Source organism: Oryzias latipes, chromosome 13 (genome assembly GCF_002234675.1).
Source record: "Oryzias latipes chromosome 13, ASM223467v1".
NCBI lineage: Eukaryota > Metazoa > Chordata > Actinopteri > Beloniformes > Adrianichthyidae > Oryzias > Oryzias latipes.
Genome location: NC_019871.2, coordinates 32,952,485 through 32,967,917, shown reverse-complemented (window position 1 = coordinate 32,967,917; position 15,433 = coordinate 32,952,485). Strand labels below are relative to the sequence as shown.

At 39.6% G+C, this 15,433-nt stretch overlaps 1 protein-coding gene across 2 annotated transcripts in view; it reads left to right on the top strand.

Moving 5' to 3' along the window:
- LOC110016276 (limbic system-associated membrane protein) overlaps positions 1-15,433 on the top strand; it is an 828,641-nt gene that overhangs the window by 785,423 nt on the left and 27,785 nt on the right. For both annotated transcript variants that reach the window (XM_023961459.1, XM_023961458.1), the window contains 2 exons: positions 3,856-3,987; positions 4,996-5,116. In XM_023961459.1, the coding sequence (XP_023817227.1) occupies positions 3,856-3,987; positions 4,996-5,116 (253 nt within the window). The remainder of the gene's footprint in view (positions 1-3,855; positions 3,988-4,995; positions 5,117-15,433) is intronic.

Here is a 15,433-nt window from a genome sequence, read left to right as displayed (position 1 = left end):
CTGAAAAGCAAAGACCTGAACTACCCGCAACTGGAAGATACAACTGAGTGGCTCGAAAAAGCTGCCCTTTTTGGTGGATAGGACTGTGACAAGGCAAGCCACCTAAACGAGCTGAATGAAAGTCTGCAGGCGCCGCAAATGCTTGAAGCTGTTCTGTCATTCGAGCACAGCTGACTGAGATGTACAGCGAAAGAATAGGACGCTGCTGTTTTACCCGTGCACTGACTTGCTTGGCATTTGCACAGAAATCAAACTTAAGTGTATTCAGTTGATTTTATATACTTTACCTTTTCAAAAGGCTGCTGTTTTATTTATTTTTTTATAAACGTAGGCTGCGTTTTATTGCACTCTGTTTAGTTCCCAGAGAGGGGCATGTCAGGCATGTTTCATTTTGTTGTTTTTTCGAATCCTCAAAATAAAAATGACATCAAAAATGGGATTTCTTTATTGCATTTCTTTAATTTTATCAAAGCAATGAAACATCATAATTCATTAATATTGTAATAAAGTTAAACTTGTACAACAGAGCAGTCACGTGGTGCGTGTTCTCCGCAGAATGCACTACGGGGCAAATAATCATTTAATCATGAATGCTCATTATGTATTTGTAGCCAACGTAGTCATTTTGATAGTAGGCTAATATAGCTAATATAGATACATATTGCATGTGTTGCCTTCATTTTAAGGCCAAAATAGGGCTTTTAATATTTTGCGGCTCCAGACATATTTGTTTTTAGTTTTTTTCGTCCAATATGGCTCTGTCAACATTTTGGGTTGCCGACCCCTGACCTAGACAGAGCTCTGAACCTTTTTTTTTCAATGATTTGTGATCTTCACTGGTGTCCATGGATTACATGAAACCTTTCCACCTTTATCCACCTTTGTCATGGTAGGGAGAACACCTCAATGTAAGGGGGGGGTCATCTAAGATAGCACAAGGGTTAAAATTTCATTTCAGAATTTTTTTTTTATTACCGAAATTGTTATTATTGACTTGCTTTCACCTATAGATGGGGTCAATGCGCCGCTCCTTCTAAAGAAACACATGGATAACCTGTTTGTAAAAGTTTTCCTTTTCTCTCTTCACTCTTAAAAGTCTGTCTCACAGAGACACTGACATAGATGTGTCTCCACAAATTCCTGAACTTGGACACAAAATCTCCCATATAGATACTGATGGATCCGACACCACCGACGCGTCGCCTCACATGTCGAGCTCATAAAGTGAAACCCCATATCAGTGCACGTATCACTTCAGGAGAAGTCACGTGACCAATACAGCCACTGTTTTGGTGTGTCACAGATGAGCCAAACAAGGAAGGCATCTACCAGCAGGGTTGCCAGATTACGGGGTTTGATTTTGAGGAGAAAATTTCATTTAGGCGTTTTTCACGTCAATTTGGCGGGTTTGAGTTAGTTTTATTATGAGTCTAAGCTATCTTTTATTTTGAAAGATATTTTATTTTGAAAAATGACCGGATTGTCTTGGTTACATTTCTGTCCCTTGGGGGCTAAATCAGTCCAGCGGTGAGTTTAACAGAGTAGGGGGAAAAAAACAATTGTTGATGCCCCGGATGCGCGCCCAGCTTTCAGCTGTTGAATAATTCTAGCGCCCGGCGCCCCTGTTTTCCCCGCCCACCTGTGTTTTACGTTTTATTTTACTGAATCTTTCCTTAAGGTGTTAAATGTGGTATTTTAATGAGGTTCGGGGAATTATTTAATAGTTTTAATAGTGTTTTTGGCTTTTTGTTTCTCCTATTCCTCTCGGTTTCCACTTTATCTAGCAGAATACAATTCCATTTCAAACAGAGTCTGATTTAAAATTAATCATTTTATGTTTTGGAGGTTAAATGTGGCATTTGTTCTGCAGAACTGTCAAACTTTAAAGCACCTCCTCAATGCTGGGCCATCATAGAGCGAGACATGGGAATGAGAACTACATGATAAATGTTGTGTTTAGATTAAATTTAATAAGTATATCAGTTGAGTTTCTTAATCCGGTTACCTGCAATGACGTTTTTGGTCCAGCAGGAATCAGTATTAAGTGACAGTATCGACACAGTCTCTGGGATCACCAGCGCCCTCTGCCTTGAGGCATGCGTAAGATAAATTAATGTTGTTTAACTTGTCTATTTTTCAAGCAATGCTTTGCAGGTGAGCCCTCCCCTGACTGCATGTCATTGTTTAAAATATACACTTTAGTCTATGTAACTATCACTCTGAAATGCAAATATGTTCAACCTTGACACCATATCAAAATCTGAAACATTCTTGATTCTAGAGACTAAAAAAAAATGAATATAGGATCCTTCAATTTGTAAGAACAATAACATTATGTGCAAAAAGAAACAAAGTTGTGTTAATGGCTGCAATTTTCCTGCTTTGTGCTACACATCTTTTCAACACCAGGTTGCAGGTTTGTTACTGCAACTCTCAAATCATGCTCAATATTGAGCCTAGCTCTGTTCTTTGTTTTCAAAGTGGCAACAGCAGGAAATCTCACAAATATAGGATGAGGAATGGAAGCAGAATGCCCCCAGCCTTCTCCCCCATGAGTAGATGCTCCCTCTCCACACCCGGCCAGAATTCCGGGAGTGTCTGCGCTGTAAACCTTATCCTCAGGGTGGAGTCTGACGTGATTTCAATGAACTGATCCTCCTCAGCAGAGCTCAAATCACCAGGTGCTGCTTTGTTAAATGGATCTTTCAGCCAGTCGTATTGAGCACTATTATCTGGAAAATATTTGAGAAAGAATCCTTGCAGGGAAGACATGTGAATGATCCTTTATAAAAGAAGAAATTGATGAGATAAAAGATGATTCACTTTATATCTTCTCAAACTGTGGAGTACGTCTCCCTGGGGGAGACAAGGCATACATTCATTATACATGCAATTCTCCATTCTTCAACAAATCTGATCACAGTTGCAGAGAAAGGCAGGTGTAGGTATCCAATCCGTATCGGTGGCATGTGCGTCAACATTACCGTTCTTCTAAGACGTTAAAACCACCGTTAACAACTATAAATACATCTTCAAATGTCATGATTAGGATTAGGTTAATGCAAGTGACGAAAGGCCAGTGGACATGCGGTCCTGGAGCACGGTTTTTTTATGTTCCAACGTCCAAACATTAGTCCTTCCCCCCTTCCTTTCCCGCCGGGTGACTAAGATGCCTCCTGTTTTAATAATCACTGATCTACTGGAACTGTGGGAAGGAGGGTCTAAGGGCGGGGATGTCCAGTTTAGCTTAGGCTGTTTAGTTTGTTGAATTTTAGAACTGATTTTATGTTTTTACAATTACCAGTGTCATCCCATTGAAACAACTATTGTTGTAATATTGGGCTAAATAAATAAAATTGAAATGAATTGAACTGAATTGGTCAGCAAAACTTGGAGAATATTTTCAAGATTTGGTATTAAAAGATCAGTGATGTTTATGTTTTTATGTGGATTTGGATCCCCTGTTCTAAATAAAGGTATAAATGATGGTGATTAAATAGATATTACTTACAATTTCCTTCATCCAGTAAAAAGACATTAATGTAGCAACCATTCAAACATATTTACATAGAAAAATGAGAATCAAGCTTTGATCTGTAAATCGTTGATCTTGACTTGTGAATTGAATCGGATTGAATCGGACACTTCATCTAAAAAACACCATTTGATGAAACCATTGGCTGTGAAATAAGTTAAAAATCAATTAAATTCCCTTTTTAAATTTGCATGAGTAACACATTATTCAAATAGTCCAGATTTAAAAAGTTTGAGATTGTTTTATACCAAAACCAAAATTTTCTTTTTTTTCCCTTTGTCTCTTGTATTATCTTTCTGTCTCTATCTGTCTCCTTGCAGCAGAGCCCCTGGATGGAGAGGAGTACCTGGACATTCTAGGCATCATGCGAAACCAAGCAGGTCGATACGAATGCAGAGCCAATAATGATGTTGCCACGCCTGATTCCAAATACGTCACTGTTGTTGTCAACTGTAAGTAATAACAATCCGTTATTTGTTATATTTATTAGAACTAAACTTCTAACATTGTTCGGAGCACATGTTTAAATCTGTAAACTTAATGTTGAAGCATTTGGATTAAAGGTCGGCACAGAAAGGAAGTTCCTTTAAATATCTGGAACTGGTCTTTTATTGTTTTAAAATGAAACAAATTTTTCCCTTTGATTTAGCTTTGGTTTTTCTCAGAGCAAAAAGAATAATTTCAGTAAACTGGCTGTTCAGAACTGATGAGATTGGGAACATTACCATAATTGACCAACAGAATTAAAGAGTATTGTTTGATTTAAACCAATCATATAAGTCTGTTGATTTCACGCTCATCCTAATCAACATCTCATGTTCAAGCATGTTCGTGTCAAGCTCTTTTTTGTGTCCAATCCTGACTGAAAGATGGGCAGTAATCAACGTTGGCATGATCACATCAAATAATTCTTTGTTTGTAAGTGGAATCCTTAAGTGCTAGAGGAAACATTCTGAACTATTAATCTGATCAGTTGTTGTCCACCTGATGCTGCTAAAACATACAAATAAAGCTCAAAATTTAAAGACCCACTCTGATGAAACTGTTTTTTTTACGCGTTTGCATGTGTAACGGATTGTAAGACGTGATGTCAATAAATTATTTTTGAACATATGTAATGTATAAGGTGTACCAAACTTGGGGGGGTTTGCTCTGTGTCAGCAGTCCCGCCCACAACTCAGACGTAAATTTCTAATAAGAAAACATGTCAGAAACTATGTCCTTGTAAACAACACAAGTTTTGTTTTTGGCTAAAAACGGCATCATCATCAATAAAAGACCTCTAGGAACACTTTGGAAACTGATCAAAAGATAATCAGAGTGGGTCTTTAAAAACAGCCTTTGTGTGTGACAGACACACTTCTGCACTACACATATAAACATGGGGCTCCAAACACATTGGGAAAAAACAAAGTGTATTTTTTAGGTTTGCATTAAATCTCTGGTTTTTAACCTTTCAGACCCTCCGTCAATAACAAAGGCCACAGACTCAGAGACTCCTGTGGGCCGCCTGGGGACGCTGCAGTGTGAGGCTGTTGCTGTACCAACAGCTGAGTTTGAATGGTACAGAGATGAAAAAAGGTACAGCTCGACACACCGATATATACATATCCAGTAAATGCTGCAAGACATTGATGAAAAAATGAGACCCATTCCAGTTTAAATGCAAACATAATCTAATGGAACTTTTATTTCATTTAAATTTAAAGTCACCTCAGAGTAACATCAACTGTGTACAGTCTGGGGTAACGAACCAACTTCACACATCACCAACTATTAGCCTTCATTATGGCAAACAAGTGTATCAACATTAAGGCTGATGATTAACGATCTCCTGTACTGTTTTCAAAGCATGAACCTGCTTGCCAATTGCTGTTGATTTACAGGAAGCAAGCCTTTTCAAGCGTGTAACAATTGTCTTGAAAACATTGTGTTGATGAATTACTACATAGAAGTATACAGCGCTGCAGCTGGGGGGAAGAAACTGCACTGGTGAGGAATTAACTTTAGATTGACACGCATTATTGATTGATGCTATAGCGTTATGTAAAATGATTGGACAAAACAATAAGGGTTAACATTTTACATACATTGCTTAGTGCAGACTGTCTTGGAGGAGGTTAGCACTGATAAGCAACTTGTGAGCATGCTTTCTTTATTTGAAATGCCCTACATCAGCACCTTTGTGCCTTGGATTACTTTCTGCTCAGCTTCCCATGTGGCAGAAGCTTCATCGCTGTATTGTGTGTGCAGAGCATCCTTTTAGCTGCTCTTTAGAAGTACATCTCTTCAATGTCTATTGTCAAAACCAACTCTTGAAATGCATCTAATTAAAAATTAGATTAAATCTTTCTTCTTTTTCTTATGATAACTAATCAGTAGCTCAATTATCAAATCAAATCAAACTTTATGTTTAAAGCACTTTTCATATAAAAATATAACACAAAGTGCTTTACATTAAAACACAACAAAATATAAAAACAAGCATTGACGATTTAAAAATAAATAAATAAAAATGAATAAATAAATAGGGCCCCCCTCCCCGTACCTAGCCCCCCACTCCTTTCACACCTCCCACCCCCTAACTGATGGCAAAGGACAATGAGAAATAGGCTGAGCGGTGATACAGGTCCCCATCTAGACCCGCAGAGGCTGAACAGCAGCCGACCCAGAGGGAGAGGTTCCAGCTGAGGGAGCACCGGAAATAAAAATGAGAATAAAAAAGTAAACATATTGATAAAAACAATAAAACATTAAAATAAGGTTAATTCAAATAAAACGTTAAAAATCAGGTTCAAGTTCATAAAACAAGATAAAATGGATAGATAAATAAATAAAATAAAAATAAAAAGTACATATAAATAAAAGTAGTAAAAAATTAGCTAAAAGCCAGGTTAAAAAGAGAGGTCTTGAGCCTTTTCTTAAAAGCATCAATGCTCTCTGCGGCTCTCAGGTCCTCTGGCAGACTGTTCCATAAACGGGGGCCATAGTGCTGAAATGCAGCTTCTCCATAGGTTTTAGTTTTTACAGTTGGAATGGTTAACAGACCAGTGCCAGAGGATCTCAGGGTCCGTGAGGGTTCATATCTTACTAAAAGATCTGATAAATAAGAAGGCGCAAGACCGTTAAGACATTTAAAAACGAGTAAAAGCATCTTAAAATCAATCCTAAAGCATATGGGGAGCCAATGCAGGGATTTTAAAATTGGGGTGATGTGAGTCCACCTCCTGGTCTTTGTAAGAACTCGTGCAGCAGAGTTCTGGAGAAGCTGAAGGTTCCTAATGTTTGTTTTTGGAAGACCAGCAAGCATGGCGTTACAGTAATCAACTTTTCTCATGATAAAAGCATGCCTTAGCATCTCCATATTAGCAAGAGAGAGTAGTGGGCGGACTCTAGCCAGATTTCTAAGATGATAAAGACCAGTTTTAACCATCTGTTTTATCTTTCTCTTTCGGCTTTTCCCATCAGGGGTCGCCACAGCGAATCATCCTTTTCCACCTCACTCTATCATGGACATCTTCTACCCTAACATTAGCCAACTTCATGTCCTCTGTTAAGACATCCATGTATCTCCTCTTTGGCCGTCCTCTCGCCCTCCTGCCAGGCAGCTCCATCTCCAACATCCTTCTACCAATATATCCACTATCCCTCCTCTGAACATGTCCAAACCATCTCAGTCTGGCTTCTCTGACTTTGTCCCTAACACAGACAACATGAGCCGTCCCTCTGATGTACTCGTTCCTTATCCTGTCTAACCTGGTCACTCCTAAGGAGAACCTCAACATCTTCATCTCTGCTACCTCCATCTCAGCCTCTTGTCTCTGTCTCACTGCTACCGTCTCTAACCCATAGAGCATAGACCCATATTGGGGATAAAAGTTAGCTTAGAGTCGAAGATAACACCCAGGTTTCTGACTGTTTCTGAATGACTTAATGAAAGTTCCTGTAGCTTCAGAAACTGTTTCTCTCTCTTAGCTTCAGGACCGATAACTAAAATTTCCGTTTTGTCCTGATTGAGCTGCAGAAAATTATTTGCCATCCATAATTTCACATCTAAAATACAGTTAAAAAGTGCTTCTAATGGTCGTGTGTCATCAGGAGACATAGCTATGTGCAGCTGGGTATCATCAGCATAGCTATGAAAACTGATGTTGTGGCTCCTGATGACATTCCCCAGAGGAAGCATGTAAATGTTAAAAAGCAAGGGCCCCAGGATGGAACCTTGAGGCACACCACAATTAATTTCATGGACCCCAAAAAAGTGTGTGTCCATGCTTACCATAAAGTTTCTCTGCATGAGGTATGATTCGAACCACTTGAGAACAGTCCCTGAAAGGCCAAGACTTTAAAGTCTGTTTACAAGGATCAGGTGATCAACAGTATCAAAAGCTACACTTAGATCTAACAGAACCAGTACTGAGATCTGACCTGAATCCAAGGCACATCTGACATCATTAACGATTTTTAACAAGGCTGTCTCTGTGCTGTGGTTCGTTCTAAAACCAGACTGGTTTATCTCAAAAATGTTGTTTTGTAAGAGAAACTCATTTAGCTGAATAAAAACAAGTTTTTCTAAAACCTTACTTAAAAATGGCAAGTTGGACACAGGTCTGTATTTATTAAAAATTGAAGGGTCTAAATTAGTTTTTTTGAGTAACGGTTTCACCACTGCCGTTTTAAAGGCAGCAGGAAAAATACCCGTCTGTAGAGAGGAGTTCATGAAATTTAAAATCTCACTCTCAAAAGACCTGTAAAATGATTTAAAAAGTGAAAGAGGGATGGAGTCTAAAAAACAAGTTGTTGGATTAACTTGGGAGAAAACTCGACCAAGTGTTGCAGCTTCAACCAGGTCAAAACTGTCCAGTGCTTCCTCAGGTAAGATCAAGCCATCATTTCCAATAAAAAGGCTTTTCTGTTCATTTTTGATGTTTGATCTGACAGAATCAATCTTGCTCCTGAAGTGGTCTGCAAAGTCCTCACACAATGAGGTGGATGCTGGCATTGTGTTTTTGTTCACATTTAAGTTGATTGTTAAAGATTCAAGTTGATTGATTGTTAAAGATTCAATTGTGGTGAAGAGGACTCTGGGGTTATTTTTATTTACAGAAATGATGTTTGCAAAATATGAATTTCTGGTCTGTTTTACGGTTTGATTATATAGTTTTAGTTGGTTCTGGTAAAGTTGATAGTTTATTTCAAGTTTGTGTTTTCTCCAAAGTCTTTCGGCAGATCTACAACGTCTCTTCAATTGTTTAATTTCCTCAGTTCTCCAAAGGGGTGTGTGTTTGGTTCCTATCATTTTAGATTTTAGAGCAACTGAGTCGAGACTGGATTTTAATTTACTGTTAAAATTTTCAACAAGTAGTTCACAGGGGGCGAAGAGTTGGAGCGAACAGATGTAATAAATTTTTCGACCACTTCAGGAGTCAAGTAGCGTTTCTTCACCGTTCTCACAGAGGTCTCCTGTTTTATAAAACCAGTGATGTTAAAAAGCACACAGTAATGGTCAGATACAGCCAGATCCACAACAGTGGACACACTGGTAGGTAAACCATGACTGATGACAAGGTCAAGACTTGTTGTTTAAAATCAAGAGAGGACAGCAAGTCCAAGAACTGAGAGGTGCAGTAGCTCGACTTCCCATCTATATGCAGGTTAAAATCACCAGTTATTAAAATCATGTTAAAGGAAGTGTGGACAGATGCTAGAAACTCAGAAAACTCCTCAATAAAAACAGAGCTTGGTTTGGGTGGTGTGTACACTGTGATGCATAAAACTTGAGGGCTGTTAAAAACAAAGGCATGATGTTCAAAGCTGGGGTACTCATCTAGTGAAATCTGCTTTACTGCAAAGGAGTTGGACATTATAGATGCAGTACCACCACCCTTTTTGCCATCCCTGGTTGAAAAAACAAAGCTAAAATTGGGTGGGGAGGCTTCTGTGATAACAGTAGATGCATCCGTGCTCTGTCATGTTTCAGTTAAAAAGAGTCCATCAAAATTATAATCATGGATAAAATCATTTATGATAAATGTTTTGTTGGACAACGACCGAATATTCAAAAGTGCCAAGTTAAAAGAGGGGGGTGGAGTGGTTGTGGAAGCTGCTTCCTCAAGTTTTGGTGCTTCCTTTAGTGGACGAAGGCAGTTAATATTTGCTTTTCTCCCAGCACTTCCCCTCATGGAAGACCTGATTGTAATAATAGTCTTAATGGGATAGACTGGGGGGGCAGCAGGTCGTGGCAAGGAAGCACTGTCGATTGAAGCAGTTTCTTGGGGAATGTGGGGAGGTGATACCACATCCAGTCAGTCACTTCCACAGACCGATGTCTGCACGGATGAGGAGGTGGTCTGGACTTCTGTGGGCATGATGGGGACTGGTGATGTCTGGACAGAGTGTCTGATGTTTGCAGCTAAAACATTGCTGCCCAGTGGACTGGGGTGAATCCCATCAGTTTTATAAAATGAGGTTCTGTTCCAGAAAAGATTAAAATTGTCAATAAAAACAAATCTGTTTAGGCTGGAAGCAGACTGGAGCCAGGTGCTCGGACTCAGCAGCCTGCTGAAGCGGCCCTTCAGGGAGGGGAGGGGTCCCGAGATAATAACAGTCAATGGGCAGGAGTTTAAAAAATTAAAAAGTCTGATGAACGCCTTTTTAGTCGTTTCAGACTCCCGATAAGATGTGTCATTAAAACCGACGTGTAAAATCAGTTTCCTGACTGTGGAAGGGAGAAAACGCAGCAGGTCTGGGAGTTTCTCCAGAATATCCAGAACTGTGGCTCCCGGAAAACTACGGAGCCCGTGTCCTGACATTAAGATATTAAAATATATCTTGTTCCCACAGATTAATATCTTGTTCCCACAGATTATTATCTCGTTCGCACGAAATACTATTCCGTTCCCACAAGATACTATTCCGTTCCCTCGAAATGATTAACTCGTGCGAACGCAATAATTAATCCGTTCGAACGCAATAATTATTCACGTCATAAGTCATTCACGCGGATATGCTCTCTCTGTACGCCGGCAAAGCCGCTTTCAGCGGTAACTTCCGTGTCTCTGTGACCCACATTCGTTCAAAAAAGGAACATGAAAAGCAAAAATGATCCCTTTATTACTGTCTCAATGAATATAAGAAAAATATCAAAAGATTTATGATAACTAGGCTGCTTTGTCATACGATAGCTCCTGCTAGGCTACTACTAGCTCCGCCGCAGAGCTCTTTGATGTATGCCGGCATTTGGGCAACTGGCTGGTCTGTTGTCAGACAGCTGATATTGTAGTTTAGGGTCGAATATGAAAAATAATATTCAGGACTTATATTTTATTAACTTTAGCAGTCAGTCGCTTTACATTCGAAGGCTATTAAGCTACATGCTAACTAACTAGCCGATCATTTATCCTGTTATTAATTTACGTCATAGATTTACAGCAGATACCTTCACATTTCTGACTGTGTGTGTCTCATTACATTGCATTGAAGACACGGAGGATGTTTAGAGAACAAATTTATTTATTTTAAAAAGTACAAAAGCATCCATCGTATTCACGTTCATTCACATCATCCTGATGGTACGCCCTCCGTCATCTTGCTGCAAAAGCCGCTTCCTGCCGCTACTTCCGTGTCTCTGTGAGCATTCAATAGGGGTAAAAATAAAAGCAAGAATGGTCGATCTGTTATTGTCTCGTTGAAAATCTAAAAAATATCATATTAAGCTGGCTGCTTCGCCTAAAGCACTTACCTTTAGCTCGTAGCATAACAACAATAGCAGTACGTCACGTTTCCCAGCATGCTTATCGGCCAATCATTGGTCATTCTTCATTCTTTTTAGATGATTATAAGAACAGATCTAGTATCCTAGTTGGTTTAAGTTCTATTCATTTATATTGCATCTTAAAATGACCTCAGTCAAATAAGGCGCCATACATTAAATGCTGCAATAAAACAATAAAAACAAACAAAAAATGGTATAAATGAGTGTCATAAAACATAAAAACATGAGATAAAAGCAAAGCGAAGCTGAGTCTCAGGCTGTATCAAAAACCTGGCAATAATTCCTTCTGGACCACCATTTCTCTTCCTCCTCCTGGGCATGGGTGGCCGGCCCCTGTCTCGCTCTCTCCTGGACCAACTGTGGGCTGGGTGGGTGGCTGTATGAGGCGTGGGGGGGGTCTCCCCTGGGGGGCCCTGGCTCGTGCCTGGGGTGGAGGGATGCTCAGAACTCCTGGGTGGTGGTGGGTTGCTTGTCTGGGGCTGGGGGTGTTCTTCCGGGGCGGGGCCCAACGTCGTGTCCTCCTGGTGCGGCGGGAGGACTGCTTTTCTGGTTTGGCTGGAGCTTGCGGTCTCTGTCCCCCTATGGCTCCCTGGCTTTGGGGGCCCTGTGGCGGTCCTGCTGGCCCTGGCGTGGCTGGCAGGTGTGATTACCCGGCGGGCGGTTGTTCTCTATCTGGTACTGTGTGGGTGTTGGGGGGTTCCTGGCTGCTGCCGCCGCTGCTGTTAAGGTGGGGGTCTAGGTGTGGGGATGACTGGACACTTTCCCTCCTTCTTTTTAAATTCCATCATCCACCCCAGCAGAAGAAAAACACTCACTCGAGCACAGGTGCTATCTCACTTTGCACAAATAGTTTATGTGTTGGTCTGAATGCGTGCATCTGCATGCATCTGTAAACATGAGTTGTATTGTGTACATGTTGACATAGTTGGATGTAAACATTTTTTGAGCCAACATGTATGTTTATAACATCTGTGTGGACAGGCCCCGCCCTTTCTAGATTTGTACTTCATCTGAACCTAACCATAATTATCAAAAACATCCAGCAACTCGTCTGCTGGACTTCAAACATGTAGTTGTAGAGTTAGATAAGTTAATTCTTCTCTATGAGTTCTGGTAAATCGCCTGTCCCTCCTTCATGTGGACACCCCTGAGGTTTCTTTGTTTTTCTGGAATCCGTTTTTTTTAGGAGTTTTTCCTTACCGTGAAAGTATTTTCTTATTGAATTCTATGTATTCATGATCCTTTTGAGTTCATGTTTTACTTTTTCAATTACCGGTACGAAGCCCATCGAGACGACTGTTGTTGCAAATTAGGGCTATACAAAAACATTGATTTTAATTGGATTGAATTATGCTATTTCATGCCCCCCCCCCCACACACACACACACAAACACACCCTCCCATCGACGCCTCTGTAACATCCCTCTCGCTTCTTGCCTCCTTTTGTTTTTCGTCCGGTCCGACAAAAATCTGTTACAAATGTAGGTAAGATGAATAAAAAATAAAAAAAACATTCCACCTACATTCATCCCACCGGAAGTCCAATTTTTACATTTTAATTGATTAAAATGATTAAATTGAGGACAAAATTAAATTAAAGGACAAAAAAACACTATCCAAGTATTTTTATTAATTTGATGACATCACTCTATATGACATCACTTGATGCAATAGGACCACAGGACCTCATACCATCAAGTGATGTCATGATTTAACATGCCATATGACATCATGACAGCACTTGATGCCAAAAGTCATGACACCATAGGACTTCATACCATCAAGTGATGTCATGATTTAACATGCCATATGACATCATGACAGCACTTGATGCCAAAGGTCATGACACCATAGGACCTCATACCATCAAGTGATGTCATGATTTAACATGCCATATGACATCATGACAGCACTTGATGCCAAAGGTCATGACACCATAGGACCTCATACCATCAAGTGATGTCATGATTTAACATGCCATATGACATCATGACAGCACTTGATGCCAAAGGTCATGACATCAGTTACATACCTCATGATGTCACACCTTTGAATCCAAAAATAGAAGAGCATTTAATATCTTTACTAATAGAACCCAAGTTTGTCTCGAGTTTGTTTTCTAGTGAAAGAAAGCTTGGAAAGAAAATGGGGATTTTAACTTTAGGTTTTGCTTTGGGCTACGTTTTTACCACAACTGTGCGTAAAATTGTCAACCATCTAGTAGAAACCAAAGATGAATCACATACAGAAGGAATGACGAAAACACCTGAGAGGGTACCTCAAGCTGGTATAGAAATTTCTGAAAGATCTTTTGAAGAACAAGAGGAACCACAAAGGGATTCAAGCCATGAAGCTACAACAACTTCTGTCATAACTGAAAACCCTTTTGAGGAAACCAAAGGTGGACAAGATGCTGTGGAAGCAAAACAAATGGTGAACACCTCCCAGCCGGTCCAAGCTTATGATACAATCCCAGAAAGACTCGTTGAAACCCAGGTGAAAGCAGAAGATGAAACAAAAGATACATCTGAAATGGAACCAGTAAACACTGGGATGCAAGCAAATGCAAGTTCTGGCGTCCATCAACTTTCAACTGCAATGTTCAACACTTTTTCAAACAACTTCCTCAATTGCTGGTTTAATGCCACAACCCAGGCTGTATCAAACCTTCATACAGTAAAAGTTACTCTTGGCAAAAAATCCAGGTCAGAGCTGATGAGTCTATCAGAGTTACCAGTTTGTTCCAAACTGTTTTTAAAAGCTCTCCAACACCCAGGACAGCATTTTGATGCAGAAAAACTTATATCCGTGCTGTTAGAATTAAGCAAGGAAATACCAACACTGCGCCTCTTCCAGCTAAACGTAGTTACAGAATTTGTGAGACCATTGATGTCCTGGTTAAGCAATTGTGGGGTTCAATCAGCTCTGCAGAAACACAAAACCACCTTCTGTAGACAGTGCTGTAAGACCTTGAAGAGTGTGGATACATTAGAATCTATTTGCTACCTTTCACCTTCACCAGATAAATTGTCCATTGAGTCACTTTTCCAAAGCATGATTAAAGAACAAACTGAATACAAAGACTTTTGCAATTTCTGCTATACCGAAGTCACACACCAGTTGTACTTTAACAGTCCTGATGTGATATTGCTGTTTGTACCACGTCCACCTGATTCTACACAACCAAGAGACTATGTGTTCCCATCTAACTCCTTGGAAGTTCCCACTGACAACGGGCAAGAAACTTACTTCCTGTCCTCAGTTATTTGCCACTTGAATGACCACTTCTTTACCTATTTGTTTACTTACAACACAGTGGTTAAAATAGATGACTCCACTGTCATTTTTGACCCAAGGAGTTCTTACAATGATATTGGAAACAACGGATTTCTCTTCTTCTATGAAAAGCATTAAACTAAAATTAGAGAATTTGTAGGATTTAGATATTTAAGAAGGATTTTTTTGTTTCCAGTATTGTATTTTAGAAATCAAAGCATTTAGTAGGATGTTAGTATTTACTGCAAGTAGGCCTTGTTGTTTTTTCTTAGATTTATTGTTGTTTTTTGCAAGATTTAGGTTTATTATTAGGATAGGCATTTAAGTAGACTGTATTTTTATTTTTGATTGTTTGCAATAAAAAACATCATAAATATAACCACAGAGGTAATTAGTTAGCATGAAAGTACTTACTGACTGTTTTAGAGAGAGATCGATATAGAGAGGACTTTATTGATCCTGAGGGAATTTGCATATCCATCCATTGCTCCACAAAATACACAATTCATTCAATAGTAGGATCATAAAAAGAATTTTGAAAATATTTCAAAGTAATTAATAGTCATAAAAACATAAAAAGAATCAAACTCACAAAAACAGAGTAAAAACAATAAAAGTATAAGCGCAATAAATGTAATAAAAGTGGGGCTTCAGGTGGGGCTGTCCATCACCCAAACTGAAGCCACAGAGGTAGTCATGAGCTCCTCAATGGCAAGGCACTGGAAGTAGATAAGGTCTGCCCCAAGTACCTCAGTCTTTGGATGCTGTGGGAGTGTCTTGGCTGACACGTTTCTGCAACATTGCAGGGCAGGGTTGCTCCCCTTTTCAAGAAGGGGGACTGAAGTGTT